Source organism: Stegodyphus dumicola, chromosome X1 (assembly GCF_044657685.1).
Source record: "Stegodyphus dumicola isolate Sdum_Otavi_A_Nest chromosome X1, ASM4465768v1".
NCBI classification, from domain to species: Eukaryota; Metazoa; Arthropoda; class Arachnida; order Araneae; family Eresidae; genus Stegodyphus; species Stegodyphus dumicola.
In genome coordinates, this window is record NC_140780.1 from 107,505,322 (window position 1) to 107,525,549 (window position 20,228).

A 20,228-nucleotide genomic window follows, 5' to 3' on the forward strand; every position below is an offset into this window, starting at 1 on the left:
TGAGAGAGAAACTATTTTATACAGAAGAAACTTGCATAGATAAATAATTTGTAAACATTATTCTGGATTTATAGTGATATTTTATTATTACATATAAAACTGCAGATCATTGGACTTTAACGTTGTTCTGATGCGTAATTATTAAAAGCTGTAACGCATTTTGATTACAAAAATGAAATAGCGTCCCCACAAAAAATACTAGAAGGCTGTTATATAGAAACTAAGAACTCCGTTGTAGCAGAAAAGAGACTGAAAGACAAATAATAACTTTATTAAAACATATTGCACACTTAGCAAAAATAAGTTTAACGAAATATTTCCTATAAACACATTAATTTAATTAAACAGTTTTAGGGATGTTAAAGAATTATTTCCTAAATATGGAACTAAAATCTTAATGTTGAATTTTTGTTACTTTCTACATCATTTCGTTGTAATAGAAGATTCTCTCCTCGTAAATTATGGTAAATTTGCCCCAAAATTCAAAGCACAAGAATAACCTGCAAATATTGCTTTTAAATATCCTGCCCGCTTCTTCAAAAAATTTCAGTACAAACTATTGAACTATTATGTTATATTATGACGAGTTCTTAAGCCATAACTTTAGCCATCCAGGATTTATACATAGCTACTTTTGTATAAACACCAGGATAGAACTTTAATCCGCATCCAGCACCATGCGACACAACGCCTATTAGAGTTGCAACGCCTCTGCTGTCAGTCTGGAAAAGAGGGCCTCCTGAGTCATTCTGGAGAAAAATAAATAAAAAAAGTAAAATAAATAAATAAATAAAAAAATGAAAAAAATCAATACAGTACATAATACTTTCATGATAAAATAGTTAACAATCATTTTAATAGTATTGTATTACAAAGTGTTGCTTTCATTAATGTTTGATATTTCAACAAAGCGAGACATTTCAAATATTTGTTGTCACGTTTGGCATGACTGACATAGCAAGTCAAAGTAGCTACTATGCGAATCATCCTGTTTTCGAATTCCTGGCAAGGCTCGCAATTACATAATATTTACAAATGCTCTTCGATTTGTGCCAAACGAAGTATTTTACTCATTCATTCATTATCTAGGTGTTATGAAAGATACGTTAGAAATGAGTGTAAACTACTGAGAATATACATCTCAAAATAAAAAGTAAATTACATTTCGTAAAATCTATTTTGATTTGTTTTATAAAAATAGCTTAAATATATAAAATGATAAAAAATGTTTATACTTTATGTTAAATACTTATAAATGTTTTTGTTTGTTTGACATTTGTTTTATAAAAATAGCTTTAAGATGTGGTCAGTATTATCTGAAAAAGTTTTCAACTAATGCATGGATATATGATTTATGCAAATTCACCACTTTCATTTAGGAACATTCATTTACTTTTCAAAAACTTTCATTTAGAAATTTATGTCTGCAGAATTCAGCTGAATGTGACAGCATTAATAACATTGTGACGATGACTTCATATAATGGAAATCATGTTCTGGCATCTAAAAAGTTTTCCAAGCTAATTTTACCATTAGGCGAACCTAGGTAATCGCCAAGGGAAGTAGGGATATTGAGGAGTATTTCTTTTTGCAATCAAACAAAAGATAAATTGTTCAACTTCTTTCTAACTGAAAAATTTGTTTAATTTAATGCCTTTCATGGTAACTGCCTCCCTAAGAGTACTAAGTGATCAGAAATTTCGAGAACATAATTAAAAAATTGAACAACATGAATAAGGCGACCACCTCTACGAAAGAGCTGTGGGTGAACCTCTTCGAAAGAACTCTTCTGGAACTCTGGGTGATCGTCTTAGCTTACAATGTCTGCATCATACAGTATAATGCAAAGACAGCATTTTCTAAGGGGGCGTGGGCTACTCTATCTTGTACCGACTATGAGTGCTTTCATATTCTTTAAGGCGACCACCTCTACGAAAGAGCTGTGGGTGAACCTCTTCGAAAGAATTCGTCTGGAACTCTGGGTGATCGTCTTAGCTTACAATGTCTGCATCATACAGTATAATGCAGAGACAGCATTTTCTAAGGGGGCGTGGGCTACTCTATCTTGTACCGACCATGAGTGCTTTCACTTAAAGAAGTCTGATGCTCAGTATTTTAGGTCACAAATGGTGTAGCAAATGCCTCCATGTTTTCAACCAACTTGAATTTTTATCTGTTTACGCCGTCCCTCTTCAGTGTCAGATAAGTGAAAAATAGTTAAAGATTGACTAAAAATTGTCGTAAACTTATATTTTCAATGCTTTGAGATGTAGGTGGCCAGTTTTAAATGAACATCATTTACCCTTTGAAAATTCCTGCTCAAAGGTTGGTTTTATCTTTTTAATATGATTTTATTGATTTTTATATTCATGATTTGCAAATATTAATTTAAACTTATTAATTTAAACTGTGCTCTTTATGGCTGTGTTGAGGTTTAAAATTTAAGCCTTTGTTTGATGACAATTTCATACGAATAGACAGCTTGTTTTCTTAAAAAGAAAATTTAGCTGAAATTTAGCTGAGGCTATTTAGCTGAAATTCTTCATTTGGAATTTTGAGGCTAAATAAAAAGTTCCATATCAAAGAGTATTGAAGTTAAGGTTTGTGCGCATTTCTTGTACCTGTCGAATCCAAAACTTTTGACTGCATTTCAAAGTTTTGCTATTTGTTAATTTTACTTATGCCTCATTACATCCTATGTGCTATTAATGAAAATTTATCGTATTACTCTTCCGCTCATAAAGAGAAAATAAATACAAAACTCATTTTGAAATATATTTAAGACTACCTAATATTACATGAAGTGTCAGTAGTACTATATTTAAGACTATTTTATATTTAAGACTATCTAATACTGTATCATAAATTAACATCCTATCGGCGACCTTACAGTTAAATTTAGAAAAGTGCGGCTAATAGTTCGGTGGTGGTGGAAGAGTGCTTTCTTGCAGTTCGAAAGGAACATACATAAATTCTAGGCGCAAACAAAACTCTGTAGCGGTTTTAGTTTGGTTTATTTGATTGTGGCAAAGCAATCCAGGGCTATTTGTCTAAGAGGAGGGATGCCTTCTTGGTGGACTTCTTGATTTTGCAGCGGCTTTCAACTAATGAAGAATGGCGAGTGATGTAGGTAGCTTTTCCTATCATAGCCCTGCACATGGTTAAAAAGCATTCTTATCTAAGCTGAAGCGAAATGTGGAAACATTATACCGGCTACAAGAACTTCAAAAAAGTACTAGACACTAGGTCTTTTAGATGCATATATATATAGTATGCTTCTCTGCTTACTTAAAAATTCTAGGTTTGATTACTCGTCAAGTTAAAATTTTACAGAGTTTGAGCATTAATTAATTGAACCAGAAGCTAATTTATATACTGTTTATACCTGACAGGAGTCTTTCCCCTTAGACCCGGCACAGATCATATACTCTGTGATTTCGTCAATGCCATCTTCCAGATCGTCATCATAAGACTCATTGCACAAGTCTCGTGGAATTATAGGTACTGTAACTTGAAGCAATATGTCTGAGTTTTCTCCATCTGTAAGAAATATCCAATTCATAAATTATGGTTTACTAAATTACTTTGATGTTGAACGTTGGTAAACTACGTAAATACCTAAAGCTATTTAATAGTTTCAATCACGTTATTTTTTATGAAAATGATATAATTAATCCCACACTCAATCTCACTTATTTTGAATGAAGTTTCCTTTTTTAAGTGATGTTTGCTGTATGTTACATAAAACATTAAAAATAATAAATCTAACATAACTAAATACATACTGAGGATCCTTTTTTTATATAATAACCAAAAAAATCTATCCTATTAGATGAAATTGTGAGATGTGTCATTCGATACAGTAACAGTCAGTTCGAGTAATGGAGATTTTTGAACTTGAGTTTTCATTGACCATAAATGAGAGCTTATTACGACAAGCATAAATGAATAAACTGCTATCTTTAAAATACCGAGTTTTTACGGTTCTGAGAGACGATCGTGTGAAAGTTCAAATATTTCTGGAGTTCTGTAGGGATTTATTTTACTTACATCTATCTAAGATGTTGTTAAATGATTGATAATATCTAATATAGGCCACTACATTTTTTAGGGCTCATTATTTTAAGGTTTAGACATGAATTTAAGCCTTGTTTTTTACATTACTGTGTTTCTTAGTTACATACATGTTTTTCATAAAAAGTTTAAGGAGTAGCTTGTTTCATTTTTAAGTCAAATAGATAGCAAAATATCTTGCTAACGAATTCTATAAATATCTTCTATAAACATCTGAATTTAGTATCTGCTTTTGGAGGCATTCTTCTGGTAATCTAATACCTCTGAGAAAGCTTTGTATTATAACAGCTCTTTAGCCGGTTATCTGGGAGTAGAAGTATACATTAAGTTCAAACAATAAAGAAGGATGGCTTATCAGCATCTCCTTAATGACACGGCAACGTTGCTATAGACGAAGAAAGGAAAGCGACTGAACCTTCAAAGGTCAAATATTTATGATAAGGTAGTCGACATTTATGTTATTTATCATAAATGGCAAATGAAATATACTACAAAAGTAACTGATATTTATTCATGATCATTTTAATGTGATTATAGTAAATGTTGTAATCAGATATGAACAAATAAAGAAGCTTCAGATGTAATGATTGACTAATTTCAAATTTATATTCTATTTTGATTAAATATTAAAAAGTAATGTAAAGAAATTCCTAGCTACTACAGGTTTAAGAGCAAAATGCCCAATTTTAAGTCAAAATCTTTTCTTTTGGCTCAAGCTTTCGTTAAAACAGGTGTAGACTTCATATTATACTGCATTTTTGGTTTCTGATTACAACTGGATATTGTACAGTTTCTTATTAAACAGCAACTAGGCTATCAAGAATATAATTATCATAGGGGTCCACACAAATTATATACAATAACACAATTAAGAGAGTTCTCGGATCTGATTTTATTAGAACGCAAATGAATCATCGAGAAGAAAAATATTAGAAGAATCCGAAGATCTAATTAAATTTTCTGTCTATTAATTATTTCATTAATTAGTATTTTTTATATTTTAGTTTTAATTAAACAGAGATGGTATAAATTTGCAACAGCCAATATAATAACATATTTCTTTTTTAATTTCTGTTTCAAATTCACCAATCATAAATATTTTTACAGTTTTAAAACACACCGTCTTCGCTTTTATAAGGCAAAAGTTACCCCATGAAATAATAATTGATATCTGATACAGAAAGAGTTAATTTTTAACAAGTAACTTTAAATAAATAACATGTATTTTTACGAAAAGATGAATGAAAGTCATAATGTCAGGGGCGGGCTGCTTACATAAATCTCAAAATTCGTAACACTTAATAAAATAGTTAATGCAATAATAAGTCGTTTTAACCATGCAGGAAACAAATCAATATTATAAGCTAGCAAAGCAGCAAATTTTTTTCCCCTTTCTTCAGGGTGCCTTCTTTTCGAAATGTTGTCTTGGCCACAATTGTTTTACATATAAAAATATAATTTTTCTGCATTAACAAACGCTAGATAGCATTGCAATGCATACATGTGATTTCCTTAACGTTGTATTTCGTTGTCTGAATCTTTGATCAAAACATCAGAAGAAAGTTGAATAACGTTGTTTAAAATTTCTTGAACAATAAGCGTCTGTAAGCTTTGTTTCGGTTTTGACGGTGGACGTATTCTTAACAGTCTTTCCAAAAATTTTTGAAGCATAGATTATTTATGTACAGCAGCGTAACGCAATAACGAAACTGTTACATTAGGAAATGTTATCATTGCTGCGAAAGTAAGATTTAATTTATCTTGCTCGTAGCCACAAATCATTAAATCCTTTTTCAAACTTAATTAATCCGTAAACTGCTCAATAAACTAAGCAATTTAATGGCAATAACCATTTTTCTCAATATCGGGAATAATTATTTTATTTTTTAAATAATACACCTAATCGGCGTTATTTAAAATATGTTTAACTCGTAATCTGCTCAACTAATAATTTTTATGAACATTTTCAGCATTATTGCAATAAATATAAAAGATGTAATAATGTAAGAAATAATCAAGAAATTCTTTCTGCAATATTCATAAGCTTTAAGCAGGTCTTGGAAAGACTGAAATACATCGAATCTGCAATAAAAAACCTATACTCAATCTTTTGTCTCGTTTTCAATGAATGTATGCGTTTTAGCGGCATAAATGGAATACAAAAACTTAAAATTTTATAAGCAAAGAACTTTCAATTGAGAACTAAAATTTTTTTGTACCTTTCATTCGTGAATAACGCATTGAGAGTACAGCGATTAAAATGAAAATAATTATGGAGGTAGTTTTAAAACTCTTTGCGAATAATTGAATATATTGGTAAGTGAAAGAAACTAGGTTAGGTTATATGAATATGACAAAGCATACGAGAGTTGTCTGCCTTAGGGAAGGGACGCCGTCGTGGAGGAGTTTCTAGGAGAAGTTGGCTCGAATTCCTCTTACACACACATGCGAAAACCATGAAAAGAAACTACGCAACCAGCTCATTCACCTGGTATCGCAGTCGAGCTGATTCCAATGAGTCAGTGGTCTTAACCACTCGGCCACTGGTAAGGGCAAACAAAGCGAAATAAATCGCCCTGCTTAAATTCTGAACCCATATCAGCAGGTATGGGTTGCATAAAATCAAAGAAAAAATCCCAGTTAAACTTCTTTCCGTTAGCGGACAGTATGTAAATGGAAACAATCTGAGATGTGTTATTAGCTATTGCCTCAAGTTACTGTTCGATGGCATCACTCAGATTGTTTTAAAAAATTTAATCCTAAAACTTTGCTGACGTATAAGTTCGTTTCAAAGGATTTATTTGCAAAAGGTACATACAAACTAAATTCTTTGATCGTCGTAAGACCTTCTGCTTCATTTTTCTCCGTGAGAGCTTTGGCTTTAAAATTATTAAAATTAAATCATACATCGAAGAAATTATTCGTTTCTGACTGTATGCCAAATTATATTACTCACATTGTAATATACACGACAGGATTTTGATAAATCCTTAAATATTGTTGCCATGTCATTCAACAATTGTTTGCTGACAACTCTCAGCATTTATTTTTTCCAGTATTTATTTAAGTTCAGATTTCTGAATTTTTTACGATTGCTGCATGTTTCCGTACCATGGAAATAATTGAATACCTGTTCTGGTATGCCCCCATCCTATGACCGTTGCATATCCTGTAGGATCAGCTTTATTTTTTGGTAAGCAAATACCATTCACATAACCTTTGGAGCCTTTGATGTCTATAGGCTTCGCAGTTTGAAGAAGCGCAATATCATCGTCGTAAGCGTCATCATCTCCAATATCGTAGCCCTCATGAATGACAATTTTGGATACCTAAAAAGGGTTAGAAATAGAATAAATTATCACAATGATGATAATAATGATAAATAATAAATATGAATATAGTTTTCATATTATATTAATTATAATATTATTTTCAAGTTATATGTCTGAAATAATTTAGATTCAAGTCATATGTATGAAATAATTCAGATGCAAGTTATATGTATGAAATAATTTAGATAAAGGAGTAGTTAGTTCCATGAAAGATACCAGAAAGTCGTGTCAATTTCATTATTGCTTTATTCTAGTTGACAAACTTTTTTTAAGCCAGCTGGGATAAACTGGAGCTATAAGGGCCTGTTCTTGAAGAGCTATATCGGTAGTTTCTATATTTTGAAATATATTTAAAGAAAGAAACAGCAGCAAATTCGCAGTAGTGAAGGGAGAGAGAGAAAATGCAATATGTTCAAGATGAAATCTTGACAGAGAATGATTATATTTTAATTGGGTAAAAATAATTTTGTAAAATTATTATCCGCTGAAGCTTTGTGTAAGTATTTGCGATATTGGCGTTACACGAGAATCTTATGACAGGAATAAATTTTGAAATGAAGCAGTTTAGAGAGATTTATTATAAGCAATTATTATTTGTAAAAGAGAAAGGGGCAAAAACCAAATTAAAAAGGGGAACTAAGGGGCTGCTGAAAATTAAAGTAATGTTTTGATTTTTTTTGTAATCTTACATGTATACGAGACAACGTGAATAATTTAAGCAGTTTAGAAAGTCGTAGAAAATATCCCTACATATTCTTACAAAATACATCTCTTAAAAATATCAAAACCGCGTTACGAAATTTTTTCAAGGACCAAAGCTTAAGATTTCTTTAAATGGAAAGACTAGTTAAGAGAGAAAGCTTTTCAAAAGCAGCAGAATAATTAAAGAACAATATAAAAGTCACCAAAAGCAACTTACAAAATAGGCATAATAATCCATAGCAAAGTAAGCCTACATTTTTGGTTTTGGTAAAACTATTCCATTGTAGAAGGAGATTCCATATCACGAATACTAAAATTTACCGCAATTTAGCAGTTTTCTAGGATGATGCAACTAGGATGCATGTGTACTGTAGTACGAATTAGCAGGTATTAGTTGATTAATTTTTCAGAGAACCTTTGCAGATGGAATCTAAGAGTTTCTCATAGCTCTTGCCATTCCTCAAAAATTCTACGTTCGCAAACGTCCACTCCTAACTAGGAATTCGAGTCCAAATCCAGTGACTTGGTAAACAATCGGCACACTAACTACCGTACCATCTAAGGTGGCGTATGGTTGAATGATTTTATCACATGACGAAAGGTTGCATTTATTTGTTGATAGATTTATTCATTTATTTCATGAAAAATAAAAGCTTTAGTCTGATTTCGGTCTCTGGGTGAAAGAAAAATTACTTGAAGAAATCTCACATTAAAATTCTTATTATTTTGCGTTATGAAATAAAAATGAGGTGAAATGAGACTTAGTAAAGTAAGAGCATAATATACAGCATATTTGAGAGAATCAATTTTTGTCTACACCAGCTAAAAAGTTACTTATTAATTTTATAAAAAGCCGATTCATAGAGTTTTGAAATTTAATTCATTTGCAAACTTAATGTATCCTGTCGAATAGAAAGTATTAGCATATTTCAAAGAATCTTTTGCTAACATAAAAAACGGCATGCGTTATCTTTAAGTCATAAGAACAGCTGACTCATGTACAGAGGGAATTTACCCATTTTTAGAACGATTTTGGGGCTGTTAAATTAATGTTTAATTTCTAAACAGTATTTTTTTAAATGTTTGATTTGATAGTCTTTCTTCTGGACTATAAGCTAACATCCTTTTTTCTATGATTAAAGAGCTTTTTTTTTAATAAAATTTTCAGGGGTATTAATTTCCATTTCTCATCTGCTGCTTTTCAAACTCCGTCAATCGCAGTGGGTTTGCGATTGGAAAACTGTTTTCAAGAAACCATAGGCTCATTAATCCATAGGTGAAACGGCAGGAGGACTTCGCGGAATTACATTAAAAAAGGTATATATGTCTTACCTGTAACTAGTCTTTACTTGTTTAAGGAATGCTATAGTACTTTTTGAAATATTACTTATTGTTTTGTTCTTTGAAAGTCACTTGATAAAGGACTGGAATTTCGGCTCTAAATAACGGAGCTAAGACATTCTCTTGATAGTCCTTATTTTGAAAATTTTTTCCCATTTTTCTTATTTTTAATTTCCCACTGTAAGAGAATACTTCAACAATCGTGAATCCCTTACTGAAGCTTTTTTTTGAAAATTGACGGAACTACGTTTCCACATTTTGTTCTCTGCGTTTTCCATCAAAAGTAGACTATTCTTGTAGTCATTTAGGTAAACCTATGTTTCATCATTTAGGTAAACCTATGTTTCACAATATATTCCCATTTATTTTCTGCTAAACAGTTTTCATGCAGGGTTCTACAAATAGTTTTGCACTGATCCACATTCCTCGGCAAAAGCTGGGGAATATTAAGTTTTTTTCGCTTTTTTAAGCTGTAAATCTTGGTTTCTTATTTTATTTATTGTTACTACAGATACATTTAAAGACTTAAATTGATTTCTGCGTTCTTGTTACTAATGATTTAACTTTAGAAGCATAAGAAATAACGTATATCTTTTTTGGGTCTTCGTTTTCAACGTAGAAGTAATGGCATGTTTTTTTCCGCTTCGAGCTCCGATTTTCAGAGGCGTTAATTTTAAGAGAATACTGTAAATAGTTTTTGTGCATTTTTGAAATATTCACTTTTGTAAAAGAATCACGAACAGTTTTATATTATAATACGTTCAGAACAAAAATGCTAAGTTATTTTTTTAAGCAACCGTAATAAAGACTTTTAAATGCATATACGCTCTTTTAATTAGATCATGGAAAAGGAGCTTAATGTGAAATCCACAAAATTAAACGAGTGAGAATTCTGAAAGAATAGGAGAGCTGAAAGATTCACTTTAGAGTGAGCTGAAAGATTCACTTTGCGTTCCTTCAGAGTCAAATTCAGAACTTTCGCTGTGTCGAAAGGGTATGCTAATTGCTATGCCACAGACTTGCATGGGGAAAATGGCTTTAAATCTCTAAACAAGTTAATAAATAACTAATTTTAGTTATTTTGGAACCTTTGAAACCAAATCTAACTGCGAGAGAAAGAGTTATAATGCGCGAAATTCATTCTAATCCGGATATTATCATTTCAAAGGCCGACAAAGGTGACCAGATAGTCGTCATGGATAAGAACACTTACATCGATGGTGTCACTAAACTCTTAAACGAAGGGCCATATAATCCGATCCCTAAAGATCCTTCACCTTCGGACTTGTCAGAAATAAAAACTGAGATCAAATCTTCATAAATCATTTCAAGCAACTTAAAACATTCGCTTATCCCATCTGTTGCGAATTGTGCCAGATTATATGCTCTTCCCAAAATTCATAAAAGTGGTATTCCTTTCCGCCCTATTGTATCAAATTTAGGTACTGCCTCGTATCCATTTGCTAATTATTTAGTTTCCAGATTTTCAACTCTATTAGACAATAACATATACACCATAAAAAATTCAATAGAGTTTGTAAAAAAGGTTAACCACATTTCTCCTAGAAATTTACTCATGGTTTCTTTTGATGTAAAATTATTAATCACCAATGTTCCAGTGGAGGGTGCATTAAGATGTCTAGAAACCAGACTTCGTGAATTTCATTTCTCTTGCATCGAAATTGATGAGCTAATTTCTCTCACTCAACTCTGTTTGAAACAAACACATTTTGTTTTCCAAAATAAATATTACAAGCAAACTGAAGGATTAGCCATGGGAAGCCCCCTCAGTCCCATCCTGGCCGATATCTACAAGCATTATTATGAATCAAAACTGTTTGAAACTTTAAACTTCCCGGCATGGTTCCGCTACGTAGACGATACTTTTACCCTGTTTGAAGGTAATAAAGATGATTTAAATAGAGTTCTTTAAACAATGAATTCTATTGATCCTGCTATTCAGTTCACTTTTGAACTTGAGACTTGCAATTCTCTTCCGTTTCTCGACATTCTGGTCACACGTAACACATCCAACTTCAGTACTACAGTTTACCGTAAACCTTCATCGGTTTGCCTTCCACCACACTTTAAATCATGTCATCCGACTAAACAAAAGTTAGCTTCATTTTATTCCCATGTTTTCCGTGCTCTTCAAGTTTGCTCCTCCAAACTATCCTTTGATGAAGAACTAAATTATTTAAAGGCAATAGCTATTGACAGGGGCTTTTCACCCAACATTATTAATCAAGCAGTTAAAAAATTCTCATCTCAACACACTAAAAGGCATACTCTTATTTTAGGAGATTATAAAAATTCTGTTGTCATTCCCTTCTTTCCATCAATTAGCTATAAAGTTGCACATATTTTGCAGAAATTTAACTTTCGGGTTGTTTATTCTCCCATCAATTAAATTCCGAGTTCCATACTCAAGGACCCCATTCCGGATATGAATTCGTGGGGTATGTATAGGATTCCTTGCCAGTGTGGTTTAATTTACATTGGCCAAACTAAGAGAGCCTTAAAATTTCGCGTCAAGGAACATGAGGCATATGTTAGAAAAAAGGAAACACAGAAGTCTTCTGTTGCTCAACATTGTTGGTCCAAAAATCACACTTTCAATTTTTCTGCTGCCAAAAGTATTCAAAAAACATCTTCCATTGGAGAACTGGATTTTCTAGAGGCATTTCACATTCAAAAATCTTTCTGTTCTAGTTAACGATTTTAATTCCAATCCATCTTTGCCTTCGGCCTTTAAAGAAATTATGTTTTAGTTCTGGTTTCATCAACAGAGGGCGCCACTTGCTTTTTCTTGTCCAGGCTTTCTTATCTTATCTAACCATTTTTTCGTATTTTGTTCATTTGCGCCTTTGCAGCTGAGGATGGTGGTTCGGAAAAACCATCGAAACTAGTCCTGTGAAAATTTTGAAAATATAAAGCTGATTTTTGTTGTTTGACTTTTGAATTAGTATTTGTTCGGCGTGTTATTGTGTCTTAATTATTAGGCATACTTAATTCAGAATTATTTAAGATTTTATTAAAACTGCCACTGCACAATGAGATCGGCAGTTTTCTGAACGGAACCTTTTTTCTAGACTTTTATGAGTTAACGAAGTGTTTAGAATTATTTTTAATAATACGTCGGATTTGACTTCAAACATTAAATTCGGTGGGGATAAGTGAACGTTCTGTTTCGCGTATTTCAAAGACAAAAAACTAAACTAGTTTTCAACGACTGTCAAGCATTAGGCAGTTCAAGGGGGAAAGCACAGAGAGGTTGTTTTGATAAGCTTCGCATTGTGCATCTCCATCCCAGAAGACAAGCTACAGGAAGCTAGCATGTTATGGATCCATTTCTATTTGATAAAATTATAATTTGTAAATTGACTGTACTGTCTTATGTAACATACCTGAATGAAGTGAGATGCATTAATGGAGAAACTTTTGAATTAAAAAACCCTAAGAATATCTAGCACAGAAAGGAAGCTCACTTAGTTCAACAGCTATTTACTTATTCTCACACATCAAGTTAAGAAACTTATTTCCTGCTATAGGACTGCATAACAAGACAGTAATATATTTCAGTTTAGTACTGTAGAAATAAGACCTTAAAACACTTGCAGATGCAATCACTTTTGACTCTGGCTTTAATAAATGTGAAAACTATAAAAATCTAACAGAAAAAAAGTTCCCATTACTAACTAATCTCGAACTCCAAATCCAGATGGAATATTTTATAATTATAGTTATTGAGTTGTATGAATATCTTACAGGGCGGCGTACGAAAATTTATCCCCTTTCCGCAGCACTAGTACCGAAGGTGGGTTACTTTTTCATGTCCCACAATGTGCTTAGTGAATATATATGTCACCAGTATAAATGTCATTAAAAACTGCAATTCTAATGCAATTTACATTTTTATTAACGATTTTATCTAATTTGGCTTGAGTTATTCTATTCCTGACTTCAGTATAAAAAGTAAAGTGTGTATGTCATTGAAAGTTTAAAAATAAGATGGAAATTCGCAAAATAATTGTTATTGAAAAAGTTATCTTTGGATTAGAAAAACTAGACTCCATTGTAATAGAGAATTATTTTTATTTACTTGGTATTCATATAATATAATGTCTAAAGTATTATACTGCGTTCAGTATAGTACCTTAGAATATTAATTCATTGATGTAAGAAATCAGGTGCCTCTCTACCTAATTCCAAAAGAAAGGATATGCTTGACATAAACATCGACTTTTAATAATTTATTCTCAAAGTACAGACCCACATTACTTAATTAGAATACGAGTTTCTTATAGTTTGTATTCTGTGATCATAGTAGAAATTGAATATAGAGAGCATGAGGTACTCAGTCTGCTTAGCGAGTTTAGTTCAACGGCAAGCATAACGTCTTGAGAGACAGTGATTTCACTCACAGAGAAATCATCTCAGCCACAACATTGCCGTAAAATAAGGGGAATTTAGTTAAACTAAAATATTTTCATTGTACGTAGAAGACGTTCAGTTTATGAAAACATAACAAAAATGGCTACATACCGTAATACGTTGTACAGTTGGAGCATCCTCTTCGGATAACTTATGAAGTCCAACTAAGATCCGATACATTTTTGGAGATCTAGGACTAATGAAAGTAACAATTAAAGGAGTCATTTAAAGAAAATTTAGTTTACAATAGAGAAGAGAATATATAAATGCATACTAATCAATACAATGGGCTGCCGTTACAACCCAGTTCTCATTCAAAATGGCAGCTCCACAAGCGTGTTCGAAACCAAATCTATCTCTCTCTTGCAATGAAACCTACGAAATAGAAGTTATAACGAACGTACAAACTATATTCATTCGTTCTGGTGTAATGAGATTCTGAATTTCATTTAAAGAACTGTTACTAAAGAAAAAAGTAAATTTCAGCAGTGACGAGGAAACTTACCATCCAGGGATATTGTCCAGGACGTACCTTCTTTCCGCCAACAATACGGTCAAGAGCGGGTGATGGAAACAGTGACTTTCCGCAGTTTCGGACTGTTACAGCGTCTAGAACGTCTGCAGCATAGCCTAGCGCTAAGTAAGAAAGATTATGGTATTCAAAAAGTTAAAAATTTGCTCAGGCAAATAAACAGCAATTTCACACTGTCAGTCAGTAAAGATTCCCGTTGTTTTAGAATCTACACTTTCAGGGGGGGGGGAAACCCGCACTAAGAAGGAGTTGTCTGAATGGGACGAAAATCGGTAGAAGTGACGTACATGTACAGCAAAACAAATGAGTACAGTTTGAGAAAAAATGCATGATTTATTGAAGTCATAGAGCTTCACAAAGTGAAAAAGTCAGTAACGCGTTTGTCCCCATCTGGCCCTTATGCAAGCGGTTATTCCGTTTGGCATCGGTTGATAGAGGTTGCGGATGTCCTCTTGAGGGAAATCGTGCCAAATTCTGTCCAACTGGCGCGTTAGATCGTCAAAATCCCGAGCTGGTTGGAGGGCCCTGCCCATAATGCTCCAAACGTGCTCAATAGGAGAGAGATCCGTCCAAGGTAATGCTGTCCAAGGTAATGTTCGGCAAGCACTAAGGCAAGCAGTAAAAACATGTGCAATGTGGGGGCGTGACATGAAGAGCAACACAACGGGCATTAGAACTTCGTCAACGTACCGCTGTGCTGTAAGGTTGCGACGGATGACAACCAAAGGGGTCCTACTATGAAATGAAATGGCTCTCCAGACCATCACACCTGGTTGTCGGCCTGTCTGCCGGAAGACAGTCAGGTTGGTATCACACCGCTGTCCGGGGCGTCTCCAGACTCGCCTTCGCTGGTCGTCGGGGCTCAGTTCAAAGCGGGACTCATCACTGAAGACTATTCTATTCTAGTCAGTGACATTCCAGTGCGAATGAGCCCGACACCACTGCAAACGGGCTTGACGTTGTACAGAGGTCAATGGTAGTCGGCGCAAGGGGCCCCGGGACCTTAGCCCCCTTTCTGCGAGCTCTCTATGAATGGTCCTTGCTGTCACTAAAGCACTAGTTGCACGTACAATTGATGATGATGCATCTGGGGCTGCGAGTGCCGCTCTCACGATTGCTCGGTCTTCACGTTCTGTCGTTTCTCTAGGCCTACCGCTTCCTTCTTGACGCTGTGTGTGGCCATGGTTCACTCATTACTGCCAACATCGTCTAATAGTGGCATCGCTCCTGCTCAAATGTCGAGCTATTCGCCGATAAGACCAACCGGCTTCTTTGAGTCCAACTACACGACCTCTCTCAAATTCTGACATCTGTGCACATGTATGCGAGGCATAGTTACTGTCTACCAGAGTACACGGAATGAAATTCGTAAAGAATTTATGACCTGAAATCGTAATTTCTCCTCTTAAATATGTTGCCAGTAGCGCAGATCAGATGCGTTGTAGCGACAACTGTTCATTCATTAGCAGCCAAAATGTAAAATTTTGCATTTTCCGTCGAAACCTATATGCGTATCAATTTGTGTCCAATTTGCTTTATACCTTCTCGGTGCGTCGTTTTTTTTTTTTTTTTTTTTGTTTTGTTTGTTTAAGAGTGTAATTTGTTGTTGCTTCAGCACTGATTTGGAAGATTGGGTAATATTTAGCTTTAAATTCGCATATGATTCTCAGTATTCTACTTTATAGTGATCTAATGTATCAATAGTTTACAGAAAAAAGTTTTTCTAATTAGCTAGATGGTTACAAAATCTTTAATAGGCATAAATATGCGCCCCGTCGTGAAGCTGGACAGTTGAAGAAAAAGGATGGAAAATATCAAGCATAAAATTTCACATTTAAGAAATTCAAATTAGTGTTTCTGAGATTGATGAGGCAGTATCAGTTTGAGATTATGCAACAGTGTGTGATACATTGTATCAGATATTTGTTTACATAATTACAAAAGTTAAGAATGATTCACAGTTTGTGTAATTAAAAAACTAATAAATTTTGTTATGGGGATGTAATTTATGTTTAGAGGTTTAGTGTTGTAATCTACAATTTTGCAACCCAGGAAATAAATCTTTAGTAAAAAGGTAAAATTTTTCTTGTTATTATTACCTCTTATTTGAGCTCGGAAGATATAATAAATAATTGCTTTCAGAAGCAATATTTAGCATTTAAAACAGAACAAAATATATGAGGTATTACGCTTACCTAAAGTTGCGCAGGATGCAAGCAGTACGATGGGTACAAAGTACATATTTCTGAGAGAGAAATAAGCACGGAAATTGTAAGCAAGGAAAACCTATTTCTAGAAACAACAAAATATAAGGAAAATTGTATCTTACAGTATCATTCTTCTTGGATTTAAATGTGTCATTGTATGTGCAGAAATAATGTTTTTTTTTGAGATTAAAGAAGAATTTATTGTTGTTATCTTAATGCGATAGAATTTTTTATCTAAAATTTGATTATACACCGGACTTCGCTCTGCCGTTGTACCATACGTTGTCTCAGAAGGAGAAAATACATTCGTTTTGACGTAATTTACATATTTTCTTCATTTCAAACAAACAAACAAAAAAAAAAAAAAAAAAAAAAAAAAAAAATCGAATGTTTGTTTTTGGATTGTTTATGCGTTATTCAACATGTCGCACATAATTTTTATTCTATACAACCTTGGAATTTCAAACGGAAATTTTTTTCACCATTTAGTGAATTAAAATAATTGTAGAAGTTGTAGAGTTATTAGATTATATCGATAGAGGAACATGAAAATTGCGCAGTGCCCTCTCCTAGATTCTAACTCCGGACCTCTTGAATACGTGTCAAGCGTGCTTCGAGTTACACCCCAAAGGCATTGAGAAAGGAGGGAGAAAATAATTTAGATACTCCCCCTTTCAAAGGGCGACTGGGGATAAGGTGACCCAGTCTCGTCGCCAAAAGCCTCTTAGTTCGGGCGCCACTGTAGAGTAGTCACAGAATTTTTCGAGCGTACTTCCAGTTACACCACAAAGGCATGTGGAATGGACCTCATAAAGCTGTTCATAAATACTTATATTAACTGTATCCATTTTTTTGTCTCATAAAATGAAATGAAAACGAAATATTTTTCATTACTCATGTTGCGAAGGGTGATCAAGAGTTTTGACTAAGAAACTGAGAAATTAGTAATTGTTTACCTGTTTCCTCTCAATATACCCTCCTCTGAAAGCTATATATTTATACCAGTATGTAGTCTACATTACTTGCTTAATTCTCTTCACAACGGATTTCACTACTCATTATTCATGTTAAATAATATAAGATACCACCAAGGAAACATGAAATGACTTGAAAATAAAATAATTCTGTAAATGACTTAAAAATTGTAATTTATATACGAGTACGTTTAAAACGCGCTTTTCAAAGGATTTGAATGAATGACATAGTTGACTGTTTAAAAAAGTGCTTAATTAAAATAATATTAAAATTTTACGTAGATTTTTTGCTTTTCAAATTTGAATTCGGTGTATTCATTAATTCATCCATGAAATCTTGTCTCTCCACTTCTGGGCTCCACTACTCACCAGCGGCTGAGTGGTAAAATCGCTGAATACCGCTAGTTCAGTCCTGGGTTGGAATACCGACGAAGGGGCTTGCTGCAGGATGATTTTCGTGGTTTTCTCCATGAGCAACGTGTATAAGAGCCGATTTTCCTTAGAAAGTTCTCCACGAAGACCTCCCCTTAGGCAGATAGCCCTGGAGGGCTTTGCCACAATCAAATAAACCAAACCTGGGCCCCACCATGTCTACCCCTGTGTTGCTTCACCTTCATTTTTCTGTGCATGTTCTCTATGGATTGCACATGAGTCATTTAATCAGGAATGCATTGTAGCGGTAAGTGCCAGAGCTAATGCTGTTCTGTCTTATTGGGATAATCCTTCTGCTTTACATTAGGGATGAGTTTTAAGTTATAAAATTAGAGTTATGTTCTTAACTTCAACTTTATATCAGATCTGAACAATGAGGTTCACTCTCCAAAAAAGTGTAAGTTTCTCCCAAAACATTTAGTCGAGAGTTCAGATTGCCCTTTTCAAGCATGTGATACTTTTCATACTAACATGGCAGCCATTTTTAGAATTTAAGGTATAAGCCCATTCTTTCGAAGTTTTTTTTTTTTTTTTTTTTTTTTTTTTTTTTTTAAGTGCTACCGCAGCTTTAACCCTCTCAGCGGCGCAGCATTTTAGATTCGTCATGAAAACCGGTATTTAAACAGCATTTATTAATTGAGTTTCTAAATTACTTATTTTAGTCTGTATTTTCATAAACGTACATTCATTAAGATATTTACATTATTAAAGAAAGTAAGAAAGCAAATTATCTTAAATTATAAGATAATATATACCAAGTAGCAAAACTTCTGATGAACGGATAAAGCCGCTCATAACGCTCAGAGGGTGAAATATATAAATTTATTATTATACAATCAAAGTATTTATCGTTTTTCAAACCTCTGCAAATCAATTCCATTTTCGATATCATCATCGGAAATCTTTTTTAATATATTTTTTAAGGTAATATTCCTTTTTCTAATTTCGCTACGATTTTATCATTTTACCATATTTTGCTGTGATTTTTTTTTAAAGATATCAACGGATATTTAGCCGGGGATAAATCTTTTAATTTCTGAATTTCTTAATTTCTGGTATGACCTGGCACTCATTTATTTAGTAGTTTTATAAACTCATTATTTAGTAGTTTTTTAAAGATTTTTCAAAAATCAGTGTCTTCCTGAAGGTTAGCTTTAGCGTAATTTAGAAATTTTAGATCTTTTTCTCCATTTTCATAAATTTTTGAAGAATTTTATTAATTTACTTAATTTATGAAAGGATGTATGAACTAATGATATAAGGACAAACTATTTATAGCTTTTCTATAATGCAATTAATTATTCACAAATTATAGCTCCGCCTATATCACTTTTAAAGGAAATTTCATGATTGAAAAGAATTAAATTTCTAAACATACTGAGATTTTTCATTTATTAGGAGAATATTTTTAAAGTCTAAAAAAAAAAAAAAAAAAAAAAAAAAACCAAATCCATTTTTGTTTATCCATAAAATCATATATAATTTTTAGTGCTATTTTTTCCTTTTTTTTTTTCTTTCTTTTCTTTTTTAATCTTCTTCTTCATTGATTAATTCACGTAATTTTCTGAGAATAAAAAAGTGAATTCCATGATATTAGATAAAGCATAATTATATTCTTCAAAATTATAAGTCACATGCATAAGTTTATAAGGTATTTCTCCCGCCTTCTTGGCATGCCTTCGTGGTGTGGTAGTCTGCACGCTCAGCGCGCTATTGAGAGTCCGCGGTTCGATTCCCGGCGAAGGCGTTGTTAAATTTTCATCTTTCCTGCTTCCAAAAAAATACCTAATTATCTCTACAAGTTGATCACATACATGGGATAAATTAAAAATTTAAGTGTTATTTCTGAATAAATTTAGAATCAAAGAAAATTCCTCACATACGTTTTTACTTCAGGAGTTTGTACTTCATAATCTTTAGGGTTAAAACCTTCCGCTATATTTTTAAAGCTATTATTTTCTTTCTTTATAATATCCCCCCCCCCAACGCGAACACTGGGCGGCCGCACACATTTGAGAAAGTTCGTTAGCTTGTGACTTCGAATCACCGATTAACTATACGAGTTGGCTGATTGGCTGAACTATTCAAGTACTCGTTAATGAACTGAATATTTCCAAGGAGTTGGTTCGGCAAATTTTGACGCAAAACCTAGTTTTCTCCAGATTCATTTCTCACTGTTTATCGGAGGAACAGTAGCAAT

The 20,228-nt window shown here is 33.1% G+C and overlaps 2 protein-coding genes across 2 annotated transcripts in view; both read right to left on the reverse strand.

Moving 5' to 3' along the window:
- LOC118195903 (trypsin-1-like) overlaps window positions 1-20,228 on the reverse strand; it is a 122,856-nt gene that overhangs the window by 57,560 nt on the left and 45,068 nt on the right. The gene's annotated exons all lie outside the window — the stretch shown is intronic.
- Window positions 256-16,780, reverse strand: LOC146993234 (venom peptide isomerase heavy chain-like). The gene is made up of 7 exons (XM_085807754.1): window positions 16,611-16,780; window positions 14,389-14,519; window positions 14,158-14,258; window positions 13,995-14,079; window positions 7,205-7,403; window positions 3,386-3,540; window positions 256-749 (listed from the first exon to the last, which is right to left on the reverse strand). The coding sequence occupies exons 1-7, from the start codon at window positions 16,654-16,656 to the stop codon at window positions 591-593; spliced, it is 876 nt and encodes a 291-aa protein (XP_085663880.1). The 5' UTR covers window positions 16,657-16,780; the 3' UTR covers window positions 256-590.